General features: G+C 53.6%; 1 protein-coding gene across 1 annotated transcript in view; it reads left to right on the forward strand.

Moving 5' to 3' along the window:
- Positions 1-13,447, forward strand: part of CUEDC1 (CUE domain containing 1) — a 53,693-nt gene that overhangs the window by 33,103 nt on the left and 7,143 nt on the right. Inside the window, exons 4-8 of the mRNA XM_027774227.1 lie at positions 1,761-1,888; positions 8,986-9,112; positions 9,757-9,949; positions 10,914-10,997; positions 12,764-12,835. Coding sequence (XP_027630028.1) covers positions 1,761-1,888; positions 8,986-9,112; positions 9,757-9,949; positions 10,914-10,997; positions 12,764-12,835 — 604 coding nt within the window. The remainder of the gene's footprint in view (positions 1-1,760; positions 1,889-8,985; positions 9,113-9,756; positions 9,950-10,913; positions 10,998-12,763; positions 12,836-13,447) is intronic.

The following is a 13,447-nucleotide window of genomic DNA, read 5'->3' on the forward strand; positions in this document are numbered from 1 at the left end:
TGCTCTCCCTGCTCCTCAGCAGGCTCACTCAAACCAGCCTCAGTGGGAACAGGCCAAATGGGCCACCGAGGCCAGCCACCATTGATTGGCCTCAAGGCCTGGCCTGGAACCCTAGCCCTCAAGGCAGGGGCCTGTGGGCTAGGACACAGCAGAGCAAGTTCTCTGCGCACCAGGTACTCACCGAGCCCCCGCCCTGTGCCAGCCAGACTTGCCACGAACAGGAACAGAGCTCATAGCGTCCTCGCTCTCTCTCTTCCTGCTTGTGGAAATTTGGAGTAGGCAGCGCAGTGGCCCGCAAAGCAGCCACATTCTTCTTTTCCTGCAGAAGCATCTGTTTAAATACTTTCCGCCTCAAAGGAAAGAACATTAGTGCATTCCAGGGCAGGAGGCCTCCTTGGGTAGGGCTGGCTGTGTGTGCACAGAGCCCTGCAGAGAGAGAGAGAGTGTGTGTGTGTGTGTGTGTGTGTGTGTGTCTGCATGCACACGCTCACATTTGCATGCCCACAAGCCAGGGTGTCTGCAAGGCTTCATGTGCCGAGCCTGACTGTTCTCAGAGCAGACTCGTGTCAATGCAGCTGGGCCCGGCACTGACCTGCAGAGGCAGGAGCAATGATTACTGCAAATCCCCCTGGGGACTCTTCACCGTCCCTGAGCCCTTCCTGTTCTTTGGTCTTGGAGGAGAAGGGCAGAGCTGTGAGGAGGAGAGGAGTGGGAGCAAGGTGTACAGTGTACGTGTAGGTCATTGGGATATGTAAGGAGGCACCTCCTGGTCAGTGACTGTCTCCTGTCTCAGACTCCTTGGTAGGTCTCTGGGAAGGATCCAGGTCAGTCTGTGAGCAAGAACCCAAGTCCTCGGCCCCTCTTTTGGGCTCCTGGATGAAGAAAGGAGTCCAGGAGGGAGAACAGGCATCCTGGGCATTCCCTTTGCCACTGCCCACCCTGAGAATCAAACCCTGGTGTGCGGACACCACAGTTGGAGGAGAGACCCTTGCTACAGAGACCAAATCAAAGATTCAGTGTAGGGCTTTTGCCATATCCTTTAGGCAGTCCGTACCTCAGTTTCCTCTTGTGTAATGTGGGGGAAATGATCCATTTCCGGCCTAGGCAGACTGTTTGAGGTTAGGATGAGATCACAGCTGTGGAAGTACTTTGAGAGAGGGTATGAATGAGGCTCTTAGGAACAGCATATTATATATTGTGTCGTGGGGCGAGCCATGACACATTTTGCTTAGAAAACCAGAACAATATGTCATGACTTTTCTGACGACCCGGTGGAATAGAAGAGAGCGTGAACCCCGCGTGTGCAACTCAGCCAAGTTTCACAGCGTGAACACTCCACTGTGTCAGCCTCCAGGTCCAGGGACAGTGGCAACAGCACCTGGAATCCCCCTCCGGTCCCTCCCTGTCCTTCCCCACCCCACAGAGGTCACAGGCTCTGACTTCCACCGCCGTGTGTTTGTTTTGCCTGTCTTTGAACCCTACTTGGATGGCTGATACCGCTGTGAACGTTCTCTCGGGGACATGTCCTTTCATGCCTGGTGAGTGTGCTGGAATTGCAGGGTCAGAGGTGGCCATGTGTTTAGCTTTAGTAGATAACGCGCACAGTCTTGCAAAGCGGTGACTATATCAATTTACACTCCCACCAGCCATGCCCAGAGTTCCCTCATTACACATCCTCGCCCACACTTGGTTTTGTCTGGATGTTATTTAAATTCAGTGAAGGGTTATTAATATTTCTTTCTCTGTTGTCTCTGATTTAGATCTTGGAAAGGACTTTGGAACCTGATAGCTCCGACGAAGAGCCCCCGCCTGTGTACTCCCCGCCAGCCTACCACATGCACATGTTCGACAGGCCTTACCCTCTGGCTCCCCCCACTCCACCTCCCCGGTGAGAATCCATCTTTCGGAGAGCAGGGTAGCAGGGAAGGAGATCAGGGGTCTGGGCTGTGTACAGACACAGTAGGAAGCTTGGCTGGACCTCCTCAGTCTATTACTCCACCACAAACCGGCTTCTGTTGCACCAGGAGACTTAGCTAGGCCCAGGGCAAGCTGTCAAAATACCAGAATTGTGAGAGCAAATATCTACTAAATTCCTACTCTAGGCTAGGTGGTATGCTGCATACCACACAGGACACTCAGTGAAGCAGGGCTCAGCCTTTGCTTTCTGGGACTAAGGGACTCTGTCATGCCAGAGTAGGAGTGCCAAACACCGTGATGTTACTGACACTTCCCCTCCGGAGCCTGTGGCAAGCATGCCTAATTAGCACCATGCACGCTCCTGCTGTGTCAGGACAGGACCTCGGATTCCTCCTCAACACATGGCTGCTGATGGAATGGCTTTCTGTTCACCATCCCTGGGCTAGGGATGTCCTCCAGGTTTTTTTTTTTTTTTTTTTTTAGATTTTGTTTTGCTATAGGGAATGTGCACTTGCTAGAAAGACAGAGAGACAGAAAGTGAGAAATCATCTCCCAGCGGGGAAGATCATGCCGCAATCCCTTCTCCATTCTCCTCTTGGGATTTTGGGTATGTGTGCAAAACATACCCGGTGTGAGTTTTAAGCTGCCAGGTCTGGGACTTGAACTGTGTTCAATTACTTGGGAGTCCAGTGACATAACCATTAAGTCATTTGTTGGTCTCTGCCCTGAGGATTTTTAAGCAATGGGAGCAAGTCTCTTTTTCTGGGGTAGTGTGATACCTAGAGGAAGGGAATAGGCTATGAGGTCCCTAGGGATCTATTCCAGGTTGGGGGCTGTGTAATTTGGAAGTTTAAAGTGAAGCTTGTTGCCAGTAAGGTCCCATGGGGGCTCTGAGGTGCTTGTTTTTCTGGGCTCCTTGTTCGTGTGGAGGCTACTAGATTGAAGCTATTGCTTCTCTGTCCTAGAGAGGCCGTTAGATTGACTCAGCCTGGGATAATGACGGGAGGGGAGAGGATGAGATGGGCTTGCTCCAGTGGGTCTTCTCTGCTGGGAATCTTGGGAGCCCCCCAGGGCAGTGGTGGTGGAGAACTCTGTTATCAGACAGGTATGGCTCATTATAACAGCTACCATTGCCTAGGCACCCTTCAAGGGCCAGAAACCGACAGGCTCCTTACCTGCACCATCACACTTAATGCATCTAACAATTTATGAGGAGGACACTATTATCATACCCATTTTACAGATGAGGACACTGGGCCTCAGAGAGGTTTCATAACTTCCCCAAGACTAAGAGCTGGTATTTGAATCCAAGTAATTCCAACTTCAACGTGGATCACTCTTCATTTCTGTGTCCTGTCACCTCCCTAATGAGAAAAATCTTGTGACTGCAACTTAGGGAGTTGATAGGTTCCTCAAAGCTGGGGGAGGGGCAGTGCTTTGAGTCAGGGACAGGAGCAGAGCTAAGGGCTGTATCTCAAGTGGTCCCGGGAGACAGCAGACTCTACTGGGGTATGAAGTAAGGAGTAAGTAGGTGGGTCTGGGTGAGGCTTGGGCAGGACTTACAGACTGGGTCACAGAGCCTGGGGCTAACTGTTTTTCTTTTACTTTAAAAATAAATAAATAAATATATATATATATTTAAAATAGATATATATTATATATCACATATATATGGTAATTAGAAAAGTCATGATGTATTTTTTTATATTTTTCATTTTTTAAAAAAGATTTATTTATTTAAATCCATTTGTTGTTGTTATGATTATTTTTAAAAATTTGACCAGAAAGAGACAGAGAGAGAGAGAGAGAGAGAGAGGGAAAGTGAGAAAGCAAGCCGTCAGGTCTGGGATTTGAACCATTGTCAGCCATGTGGGAATCCAGCGCCTTTAACCATCATATCACCTGCCAGCCCCTATTTTTCTGTTTTCCTATGCAAAAATGCATCATGATTTTTCCAATGACTATATATATTATATATATAGCCATATATAATATATATGTCCAAATGCAACCTATATATCTTTCTTTCTTCCATGAGCAAGAGAGAGAGCATCCATCTGCAACAAGGTCCTTTTTCTTTTTTCCTTAAGAATTATTTAGTTTTGGGACCAGCAGTTGGCATAATTGTTATGTCGCTGGACTCCCATGTGGTCGACTGTGGTTCGAGTCAAAAACCTTTCCAAAAAAAAAGAAAAAAGAATTATTTAGCTTTATTTATCTTTTTTTTTTTTTGAGAGGTTTTTGCTATAGGATGTGTGCACTCACCAGAGAGACAGTGAGAGACAGAGAGACAGAAAGAGAGAAATCACCCGCCAGGGAGGATGGCCACACCGCAGTCCCTTCTCCTCCATTCTCCTCTTGGAATCTCCATTCTCTCAGGATCTTGGGCACACATGCACAAGTGCCTGGTGTGAGTTTAAGCCACCGGGTATGGGGCTCTAACCGTGGTCGACTACATGGGAGTCCAGGGACATAGCCATTATGCCAGCTGCTGCTCCCTCATTATTATTATTTTTAAATTTGCTACAGGGCATGCATGCTCACTTGGGAGAGACAAAGAGAGAGAGGGAAAGTGAGAAAACAAGCTGCCAGATCCAGGACTCAAACTGTAGTCGGCCGTGTGGGAGTCTAGCACCTTAACCACCATGCTACCTGCTGCCCTTCCCCCTCCCCACAGCTAGGTCTTGATTTCATGATCCACCTCCAGCCTCAGCCAGTCCTAGATAGAGGTCACACAGGTGCCAAGAGATCTCTCGACATAAACCTGGAAACTTTCTATGTGAGTCAGCCAGGCAGTGTCCTGTTTTACCATTTTGCCACTATCTTGCTTCCTTTTCTGATTTATTTTTATTGATTTATTGAGAGATGTTTTGTTATAGGGCTCATGTGGCTGCCGGAAAGACAGAGAGACAGAAAGTGAGAAATCATCCCCCCAGGAGGCATGGTCACGCAACAATCCCTTTGCCTCCATTCTCCTCTTGGGATTTTGGGCATGCACACACACATGTCTGGCATGAGTTTCAAGCCACCAGGTCCAGGACCCAAACTGCAGTCAACTATGTGGGAGTCCAGCACCTTGACCACTATGCTACTTGTTGGCCTCCCTTTTATGATTTTTTAAATTCATTAATTTATTTTTAATTTAAGGTTTTTGCCATGGGCACATGCAGTCTCTGGAGAGAGACAGTGAATGAAAAAGTGAGAAATTACTCCCCCCAGGGGATGGCTATGCTGCAATCTCCTCTCTCCCTCCCATTCTCCTCCTGCGATTTCGGGCATTCACACACATGAGTCCAGCGTGATTTTCCAGCTGCCAGATTTGGGGCTCGAACCACGGCCAATCATATGGGAGTCCAGAGTCCACCATACCACCTGCTGGCCCCATCTCCAATTTCTGTTTTTAAATATCCCACCAAGTTTTTGCAAAAAGTTCAGTTTCTGTTCAACAGAGTGGTTCCGCCCTGTTTTATTTTCCCAGAAGGGAAAACTGAGGCCATAAGAGAGAGAATCCCTGTGTAAACCTGACGTGGGAATCCTGGCCACATCCTTCCTCCCTACTCTGGCTGGTATTCACCCTGCTGTGGGTGGAGTAGGCTGGGAGGGAGGCAGTGCAGCCAGTGATGGGAGCCCTACTTGGTGCTGTGGTGACCTCAGCACTAGACCAAAGTTCAGGAGGTCTTGTTCAGGTCTCATGGACTTCAGAAAAGTTAGAGCTTCTGCCTGAAATTCAGGGGAGCAACCCAGAAATGAAGGCTTTTGCTGGGCAGGGAGTAGGTACAGGGACAAAAGAGAAGTAGATCACTTTCTCCACCCCTTTCCTTCAACTACCTGAAGGGAGCCTCTGCTTCAGGTGCCTCTGTTGTGTGGCCTTTGCTTCATCACTTAACCCCTCTGAGTGTCATTTGCCTCCTCTGCAATGGGAACACTGACTCCCACCTCAGCACTGCTGGGAGGATTGAATGAATGCTGAGCGTGGAGCACTGAACACGGTGCCAGGCATGCATCAGACCTATAATCAGTGGTTTACTGCGCCTTCCTGCCCCGCTGCACTGGCTGGCCTCTGAGGGCAGTTCTCATATTAAACATTGAGACCCATGGCAAGACCGCCCCCAGAGGCCAGTGCTCAGAAGAGACACGTGCCCCTTTGTCTCAGATGGCCCTGCTAGACCCAGCTCTCCCCTAGGCCATCTCTAGGACCTCATTCAGTCTCTCCTTCCACATTAATTTCCAGCATTTATCAAGTCACTTGCAACACAGGTGCTAAACGGTGAAGCACCGTTGATAAAGACAGCACTGTCTTGTTCCGCGCAAGGAGATCAGAGTCTAGGGGAGCTCTGGACTGGGGAGGAGACAGAGAAGGCCACCTGGAGGAGCTGATGTTCATGCTGCTACCGGATGGCCACACTGGCACTAGTCTGGTGAAGCAGAGGACAGGAGGGCCTTCCAGGCAAAGGCCTGGAGGAGAAGAGAGGGAACCATGTGGGAAGTCCTTGAAGTACGGCACGGCCGGGCAAGTCTGGAGAAGCAAGCAGAGAGGGAAAGATGAGAACCGTGACCCTCCAAGAAGTCTCGTGCTTACCCAGCAGCAAGCGAGGAGCTGCCGAAGGGACTTCCATGGAAGGTGAAGTGGTCAGACTGGTGTGTTCAGAGTCTCAGATTGTGGAGGGGAGATGTTCTGGCTCCCTTCTCACCTCTAGTCACTGGGGTGCCTGAGAGCCTGTGGGCAGGACACAGTTTGGGAGCTTGGGCCTGGCCCAGCTGGGTCCCAGAGACAGGGCCATTCCTGGGGAGCATGCCTGGAATGCCAGGTCTTCCTGATTGGTCCCTGTGTCCCGGACTGAGCCTGCCTCCATCTGGGCTCAATGTCCAGTCTTTCTATAAATCCCACCTGGAAAGCCTGTCTCTGAAATGCTTCTTGGTTGGATCTGAGAGCCCATTGGGTAAACTCGAGAACTGGATGGGGCTCTAAGTTCTAGTTTTAGGGACAACTGGGGAGGTCTTAGGGTCAGGAGTTCCTCTCTCCTCCCTCTCCCCCAGCCTGTCCTTCCCTCCCTGTATTTGAAAGAGTCTGAAACTCAGGGACCCCTCCACATGGCCGCCTGTCGTTTTTCCATTGAAATTACAGCCTTGGAAGTCTGTATCTGCCTCCCACTCATTTCTGACATTCCTTCGCAACCACAGTGGAGTTGCCTGGGCTGCCTGTGACCTCATCTTAGCCAGGGCCTGGGCTGGGCCTCCAGGATCAAGGACTCTCCACCTTGTCCCCGTTGGCACTCGGAGTCTCAGTAACACAGTGGATAAAGGGTCCAAACGCAACTTCAGGGTTTCCCTCTGCCGCTTTCTTGGGTGGATCGAGGTGTAGCCGAGTTGGGGGAGTGGGTACCCATGTCCTAGATGAAGACCCTGAGGCCCAAGGAAGACAGGAGAGCCTTTCTCCCCACAGTGCTGGAGGTGGTCTGGGAGTCCCTGAGAGATGGGGTATCCTTTCTCCTGCCTCTCAGGCCCAAAGAGAAAAAGGAAGCCTTCACCAGTGACAGAGGGTGGCAGAGCGATGTAGCAAACCCGGCCTAGGAATGGGAGTCCCGGTTAAGAAGCGAGCTCTCCAGCTCGCCGGTCTGTAAGTAGAGGGTGGCCCAGGGAGCCGGGGATTCCTCGGCTCCAGGCTGGAGCGCTGCATTCGCCATGCACTTAGCAGCTGGTTCTCCGTCTGTGCACCCCTGCCCCTCCCCCGCCGGCCACCCGCCCAAAATAGAAAAGGAAAGGAAGTTATTTCCATAGTCAGCGGCAGCCCGGAAAAGCTCCCCTCCACTGAGGGGGCGGGCGGGATTCCTGGAGCTGGAGACCAAATCAAAGCCAGGCCGGGAGCGAGAACGGCCCCCACCGCCCCCGGCCCTCGGCTGCCTTCCTCAGTGTGTCATTTCCCTGATTCAGCAGAACACGTGTCCTGCGGTTGCCACGCTGCAGGCTACCGAGGAGCTGTGGGGAGCTCCTGGCCGGGCTCCAGGCCGCCCTCCTCAGGCGGGGCGGCAGGGCGCAGGCCTGGGGTCAGGCAGGGCGTGAGGCGCGGCCTCTCTTCCTCTCCGGCCCCTTGCCTGGCTGTTGGCCCAGACCTCCTGTCCTGGACCTGGCCTAGGAAGAAGAGCCCTTCCACTCTCACGTCTCCCCAGGCCTTTAAGAACACTGCTCAGAGAACCAGCAGTTAGCGCAATGGCTATGTCGCTGGACTCCCACGTAGTCGACCGCGGTTCGCATCCCAGACCCAGTGGCTTAAAACTCATGCCGGGCGCGTGTGCGTGCATGCCCAAGATCTCGAGAGGAGAATGGAGGAGAAGGGATTGTGGCGTGACCATCCCCTCTAGGGGGTGATTTCTCGCTTTCTATCTCTCTGTCTGGCGAGCGCACGCGCCCTATAGCGAAAACCTCTCAAAAAACAAAACAAAAAAAAACACTGCTCAGACACAGCCTCCCCAAGTTAGGGCTTTTGCGAGCATCAGGCAGGGAGGGGGCAGTTTCTGGATGAGGAAACCAAGCCCTTGGGGAGGGAACAAGGTCTCACCCCAGACCACCCTGTTGACTTAGAGCTGAACCCGGACTGCAGCCCATCTGCTTTATTCTCTCTAGGGATCCTGGCGACCCCGCGTGCCCCTCCCCACGTGCAGGCAGGCGGGACTGTGGGCAGCGTGTACCTACTCATGGACATACCTGCTACTCTCAGCAGCCATGAGCTCAGCCCTGCGCTGGGCATTAGGAACACGAAAAGATGTGGTCCCTGCTGTCTTTAGGGCATCCACCAACATGTGTCTGAACCCACGATGTTCAGCATTTGCTCCATGAACAGAGGGCTCTCTAGGTCTGGAGTCCTGTGGGGGGCTGAGTGCTTGGAGAGCAGGGGTCTGTGGGGGCAGCTGAGACGTCTCTGTGATGAGACAAGAGCTGGACCTTGTCCTGAAGCCACTGGGCTTGAGCAGGTCCTGAGCGGGACGTGACCTGCCTGAAGACCCGGGGCCATGGGTCTGACTGGCCGTTGGGCCTGACTGCTGCCTCCTCCCCACTGCCCACCCCCTCCAGGATCGACATACTGGGCTCCGGACCCCCTTCAAGCCAGCGGCGCTATCGGAACTGGAACCCACCGCTGCTGGGCAACCTCCCCGACGACTTTCTCCGCATCCTGCCGCAGCAGCTGGGCAGCGTGCAGGTAAGGGGGGCCGCCCGCTGTGCCCGCCGCGGGCCCGTCTGGCAGCGCTGTTTGCCCACACGATTTGTGCCAGCCAGTTTCACTTCCTGATGTGAAAGCCCAGGCTGAGCTATTTCTGTTGCCCCGGGTTTGTAGAAGCTGAAGTGAAAGCCTCACTTCCAGTCTGGGCCTGGAGGGTTTCCTGTTCTGCCCTGGGGCAGGTGACAGCCTGAGGAAGCCCCTGGCTACAGCCACCACCTCAGGCTGGATCCAGAGAGGTGGGCAGGGGACAGCCAAGGGCAGAGGCCTGGGCACCACCCTTCCCTCCTTTGGGAAGGGGCCAGAGGTAGCTTCTCCCCAGATGCTGGCACACCTCAATGTACCCCTGCAGAAGTGGGTTCTGTCCCTGAGGCAGCTGTGCAGGGAGAGGTTCGAGTTGGGGGAGTCTGTGTACAGGTGGGTGAGCAGTTTGTGAATCCTTTTTCAGGGCTATTCAGGTTGTAGGAGCAAGGGTGAGGCAGAAAGGCTGTTTTGAAGTCCTTGCTGCTTCCCCAGCAAGAGGGGGCTATGACCTGGTATGTTGCGTTTTGGCTGTCCACAAGGTCCCAGAGGAGGTGCGGGCCTCAGGGGCTGAGTAGGCATTCAACATGCTTACCCCTTCTCAGGGTAACACTGGGGGCCCCAGGCCTCTGAGCAGAGAGCGGGGTCCGCCTCCCACTGCCGGGCCCGGGACTCGAGACCAGGAGAGCCGCTGGAAGCAGTACCTGGAGGACGAGCGGATCGCGCTGTTCCTGCAGAATGAGGAGTTCATGAAAGAGCTGCAGCGCAACCGTGACTTCCTCCTTGCCCTGGAGAGAGGTGGGCATGGCTAGGGGTGCTGCAGCCACTTTTTGGGGCTGAAGAAGGGAGGTGATATTGCTTTAGCCTGGGGGCACTGGAGAGCCCTGGGTCAGAGTCCAAGGGCTCAGGGGTTTTCTGACCTACTGAGGCCTGGTCTCCACCCAGAATCCTGCCAGTGGGGGCCCAGGCCACCAGCCATTTCTTTTTCCTGCCCCAGGACCCAGAGAGGAGTGCTGTGACCAGTTAGGCTCTCTCTCTTCCCCCTCACATCTGCTCTGTACAGGTGCTGGCCTGACCTGTGGGATAAGCACAGTGCCCTTCACAGAGCATCGGCCACCAGGCAGACATGATGGGTCTGGAGCCCTGGGATTGGAGTGGCTGGGTCCATGGGTGCCAGAGTTGGGGGGCTCCCTGAGTGGAGCTCTCGTGCTTTGGGTGTTTGGGTTGTCTTTGGGTATGGGTTCCTGCCCTTCAGACTGGCTGCCTTTCTCCTTCAGGGTAGCAGGATGTTTGGATTAGGGTCCAGTGAAAAGGCTGTGGAGGTCTGTCTTAGAGGGCCGTGTGTGTGTGTGTGTGTGTGTGTGTGTGTGTGAGAGAGAGAGAGACTGGTGGTATGTGGTGGGGAAGGAGCAAATTATGTACGGAGAACCCAGGATGGGAAGGAAGAGGCCCAGGGCTGGCTCTGGAGGTCTCACGCCCTTTCCTTGTGAATTAGGGGTTTGTGCTCTATGATCTCCCGGGGTCCTTCTGATTTCAACATCCCAATATTCCAGGTGGTTGCCAGGCAGAAGCTTCCCTGTTGTCCCTGGCTCATTGAGAGCTAGAAGACATTGTGTGAAGACACTGTGTGCATGCGTATTGCGTGTGTGTGCGCACACGCGTGTGTGTTTCAGCCCAGTGCGCCCCAGTGGGTAACACACGTTCCGTTACACACGCAAGCTCTCATCCTAACGTTCCTGACTGGCACATGGTCCTTTTCCAGATCGATTGAAATACGAGTCCCAGAAATGCAAATCCAGCAGCACGGCTGTGGGGACCGACTTTGTCTCTCCCTCACCTGTCCCAGGTAACCTTGCCCTCCTGGGAGAGAAGCCTTAGGGCACAGGAGCTCACACCCCCATGTGGCTTTGAGTATCTGGAGAGAGATGAGGAAATAGATCGAGGCTGGAGGGGACGCTTCTGCTCCCGGCTCCAACTAGCAGCTCTGGGTTCTTCCAGTGACCTGGGCTTTCTGAGCCCACGGCTGTGATGGGCTGGCATAGGCCAGCCAACTCCCCAGCTGTGCCCAGAGACAGGCTAGAAGAGGACTTGCCGCACTTCTTTCTCTGCCTCTCTCCTGCCAGAACACAGGCCCTGTACCATCTTATTTTAGCTACAGGGTGCATGCACTTGCCAGAGAGACAGAGGGAAAGTAGGAAATCACCCTGGGGGCGGGGGGGACCACACTGCAATCTCTCCTCCAATTTCCTCTCGGATTTTGGGAACACACATACATGCACCCAAATCAACCAGTGATTTTCAAGCCGGTGGGTCTAGGACTCGAACTGTGCAACTGACCATGTGGGATACAGCACTTTAACCTCCTCGCCACTTGCTAGCCCCCAATAGCAAATTTTTAAAAAAAGGCCTTAAAAGAGCACTGGGCTCCTCTGCTGAGGAACCCTAACAGCTGAAGGAGGATTGGGGTGGGCAGTGGTGTAATTGGGGTGCACGGACCAGAGGGTTCTGCTGGAACTGGAAAGAAGGGGCAGAGGCCTAGAAGGCCCTGGTTTCGCTCTTGGCCACTGGACTCTGCCTGCGTATGTACATGGCCCCTAGTCAGTCTCCACTCAGCCACTCCACACATCCCTGTCTCAGAGAAGGGCTCTGCGGCTTCTGCCTGGAACAGACCTTTTATCCGTGGTGCAGTGGGGGGTTGGGGAGCAGAAGGATGGGGAGCTCAGCTGATCCCTGCTTGAAGAGAGAAAATCCCATAGCACTGATTCAGAAGCAGCAGGCCAGGAGCTTAGGCCCTACCAGATGCGCATCTGGGAGTTTTAACCAGAGCCTTTTGTCCTTGATCCTGAATTAACTAGAGGCACCAGGGCTGCAGAGATGGATCAGAATGACTCAGAGGGGACTTAGCAAGCAAGGTGACTCTGGGATTAGCCAAATTGCAGGATAGAGAGCAGGGGCTTTAGAAGGACAGTGAGAGACCCAAGTGGGTGCTGAGTGGGCTGGGGAGACCCGGTGGCTACTGAGTTCTGATCCTAGGGCCAGCCCCATCCTCACCCTACTCTTTGTCTAAGAAGCCAGAAACTGTGTCTGGGAGGAGTGTTGGAGGAGGCTGAGCTGGGAGGAAGGAGGGAGGGTGGCCAGGGAAGGAGTGCCAGCTCTGTGCCATGGCCTCTCATCTCTCCCCCAGGTCAGGATGGAGGCCGGCTGGCGGTGCTGGGGAATGTTAAACCGCTGGCCCTGGGTGTGGGGGAAGCCAGAAGTAGTGTCTGGTGACTCCCGTGTGTAAATCCTCCTGCCATGGTGGATCTCAAGCTACCTATGTGACTTCATGGAGCACGGAGTTGGCAGAGAAGCAGTCAGTCAGGACCCACGTGAGCTGGCTGTCCATGCACAGAGGCCATAAGACCATCCCCATTTTCCATAGAGAGCAGCAAGGCTCAGGGGGGAAGAAGTGCTCCTAGAAATCAACCATCTTCCTCGCTTCCCCTTCTGGTTAGGGAAGAAGCCTGCTCTTTGCAGCCTTCCACAAATGGGAGGAGAGGGCTGTAACAGCCACTGTGGGGATAGCCACCCTCCCAAGGGTCCATCCCCTCAGTAGGTGTTTCCTCCTTTCAGGAACCGGTGATGCCAACCCTGCTGTGTCTGAAGATGCCTTATTCAGGGACAAGTTGAAGCACATGGGAAAATGTGAGTCTAACCCATCACCCCCAGCCCTTTGGAGACAGGCCCCGTGGCCTGCTTGGGGAGGCGGGGAAGCCACCCGGAATTTTTAATGCAGCTGGCTCTCAGTGAACCTAAATGACATTTTAATCGCAGGCTGGCTCCCTTAGCCTTCCTGCCTCAATTCCCTCTCCAGCCCAGTCTGGATACAAATTAAGTTTCAAATCCTCTTGAGCCAGCTGTCTGCAGAAAAATGATGTGCTATATATCCCCTCACCCGTTTTAGTGTTAATATTCTCTGGGCTTGAGGAGGCTCGGTCTGATTGTGCAGTGGCCTTGGCTAAGCTCATGTCTGGTGGGGCGATGTGGGGCAGGAGGGCTTCAGGGTTCTTCTCACAAAGTGCTGCCGGCCTTGAATGGCCCTCCCATCCCCCCGAACCTCCCCGACACACACAGACCAACAACCTTCTGTGAAAGAGGCTGGATCCTTTCAGGCTGCATTTCAGGGGACAGCTCGGATTAGTCATGGAAATCCTAGCACCCACCGACCCCTAGGGGAGGGGTGGGAAGGCGGTAGAGTCAGGAAAGGCAGCCCAAATGAGTCTCTGTCTGTCACAGCTGGGGAAGGAATACCCGGAT

The sequence above is a fragment of the Tupaia chinensis genome, unplaced genomic scaffold (assembly GCF_000334495.1).
Source record: "Tupaia chinensis unplaced genomic scaffold, TupChi_1.0 Scaffold000416_1, whole genome shotgun sequence".
NCBI classification, from domain to species: domain Eukaryota; kingdom Metazoa; phylum Chordata; class Mammalia; order Scandentia; family Tupaiidae; genus Tupaia; species Tupaia belangeri.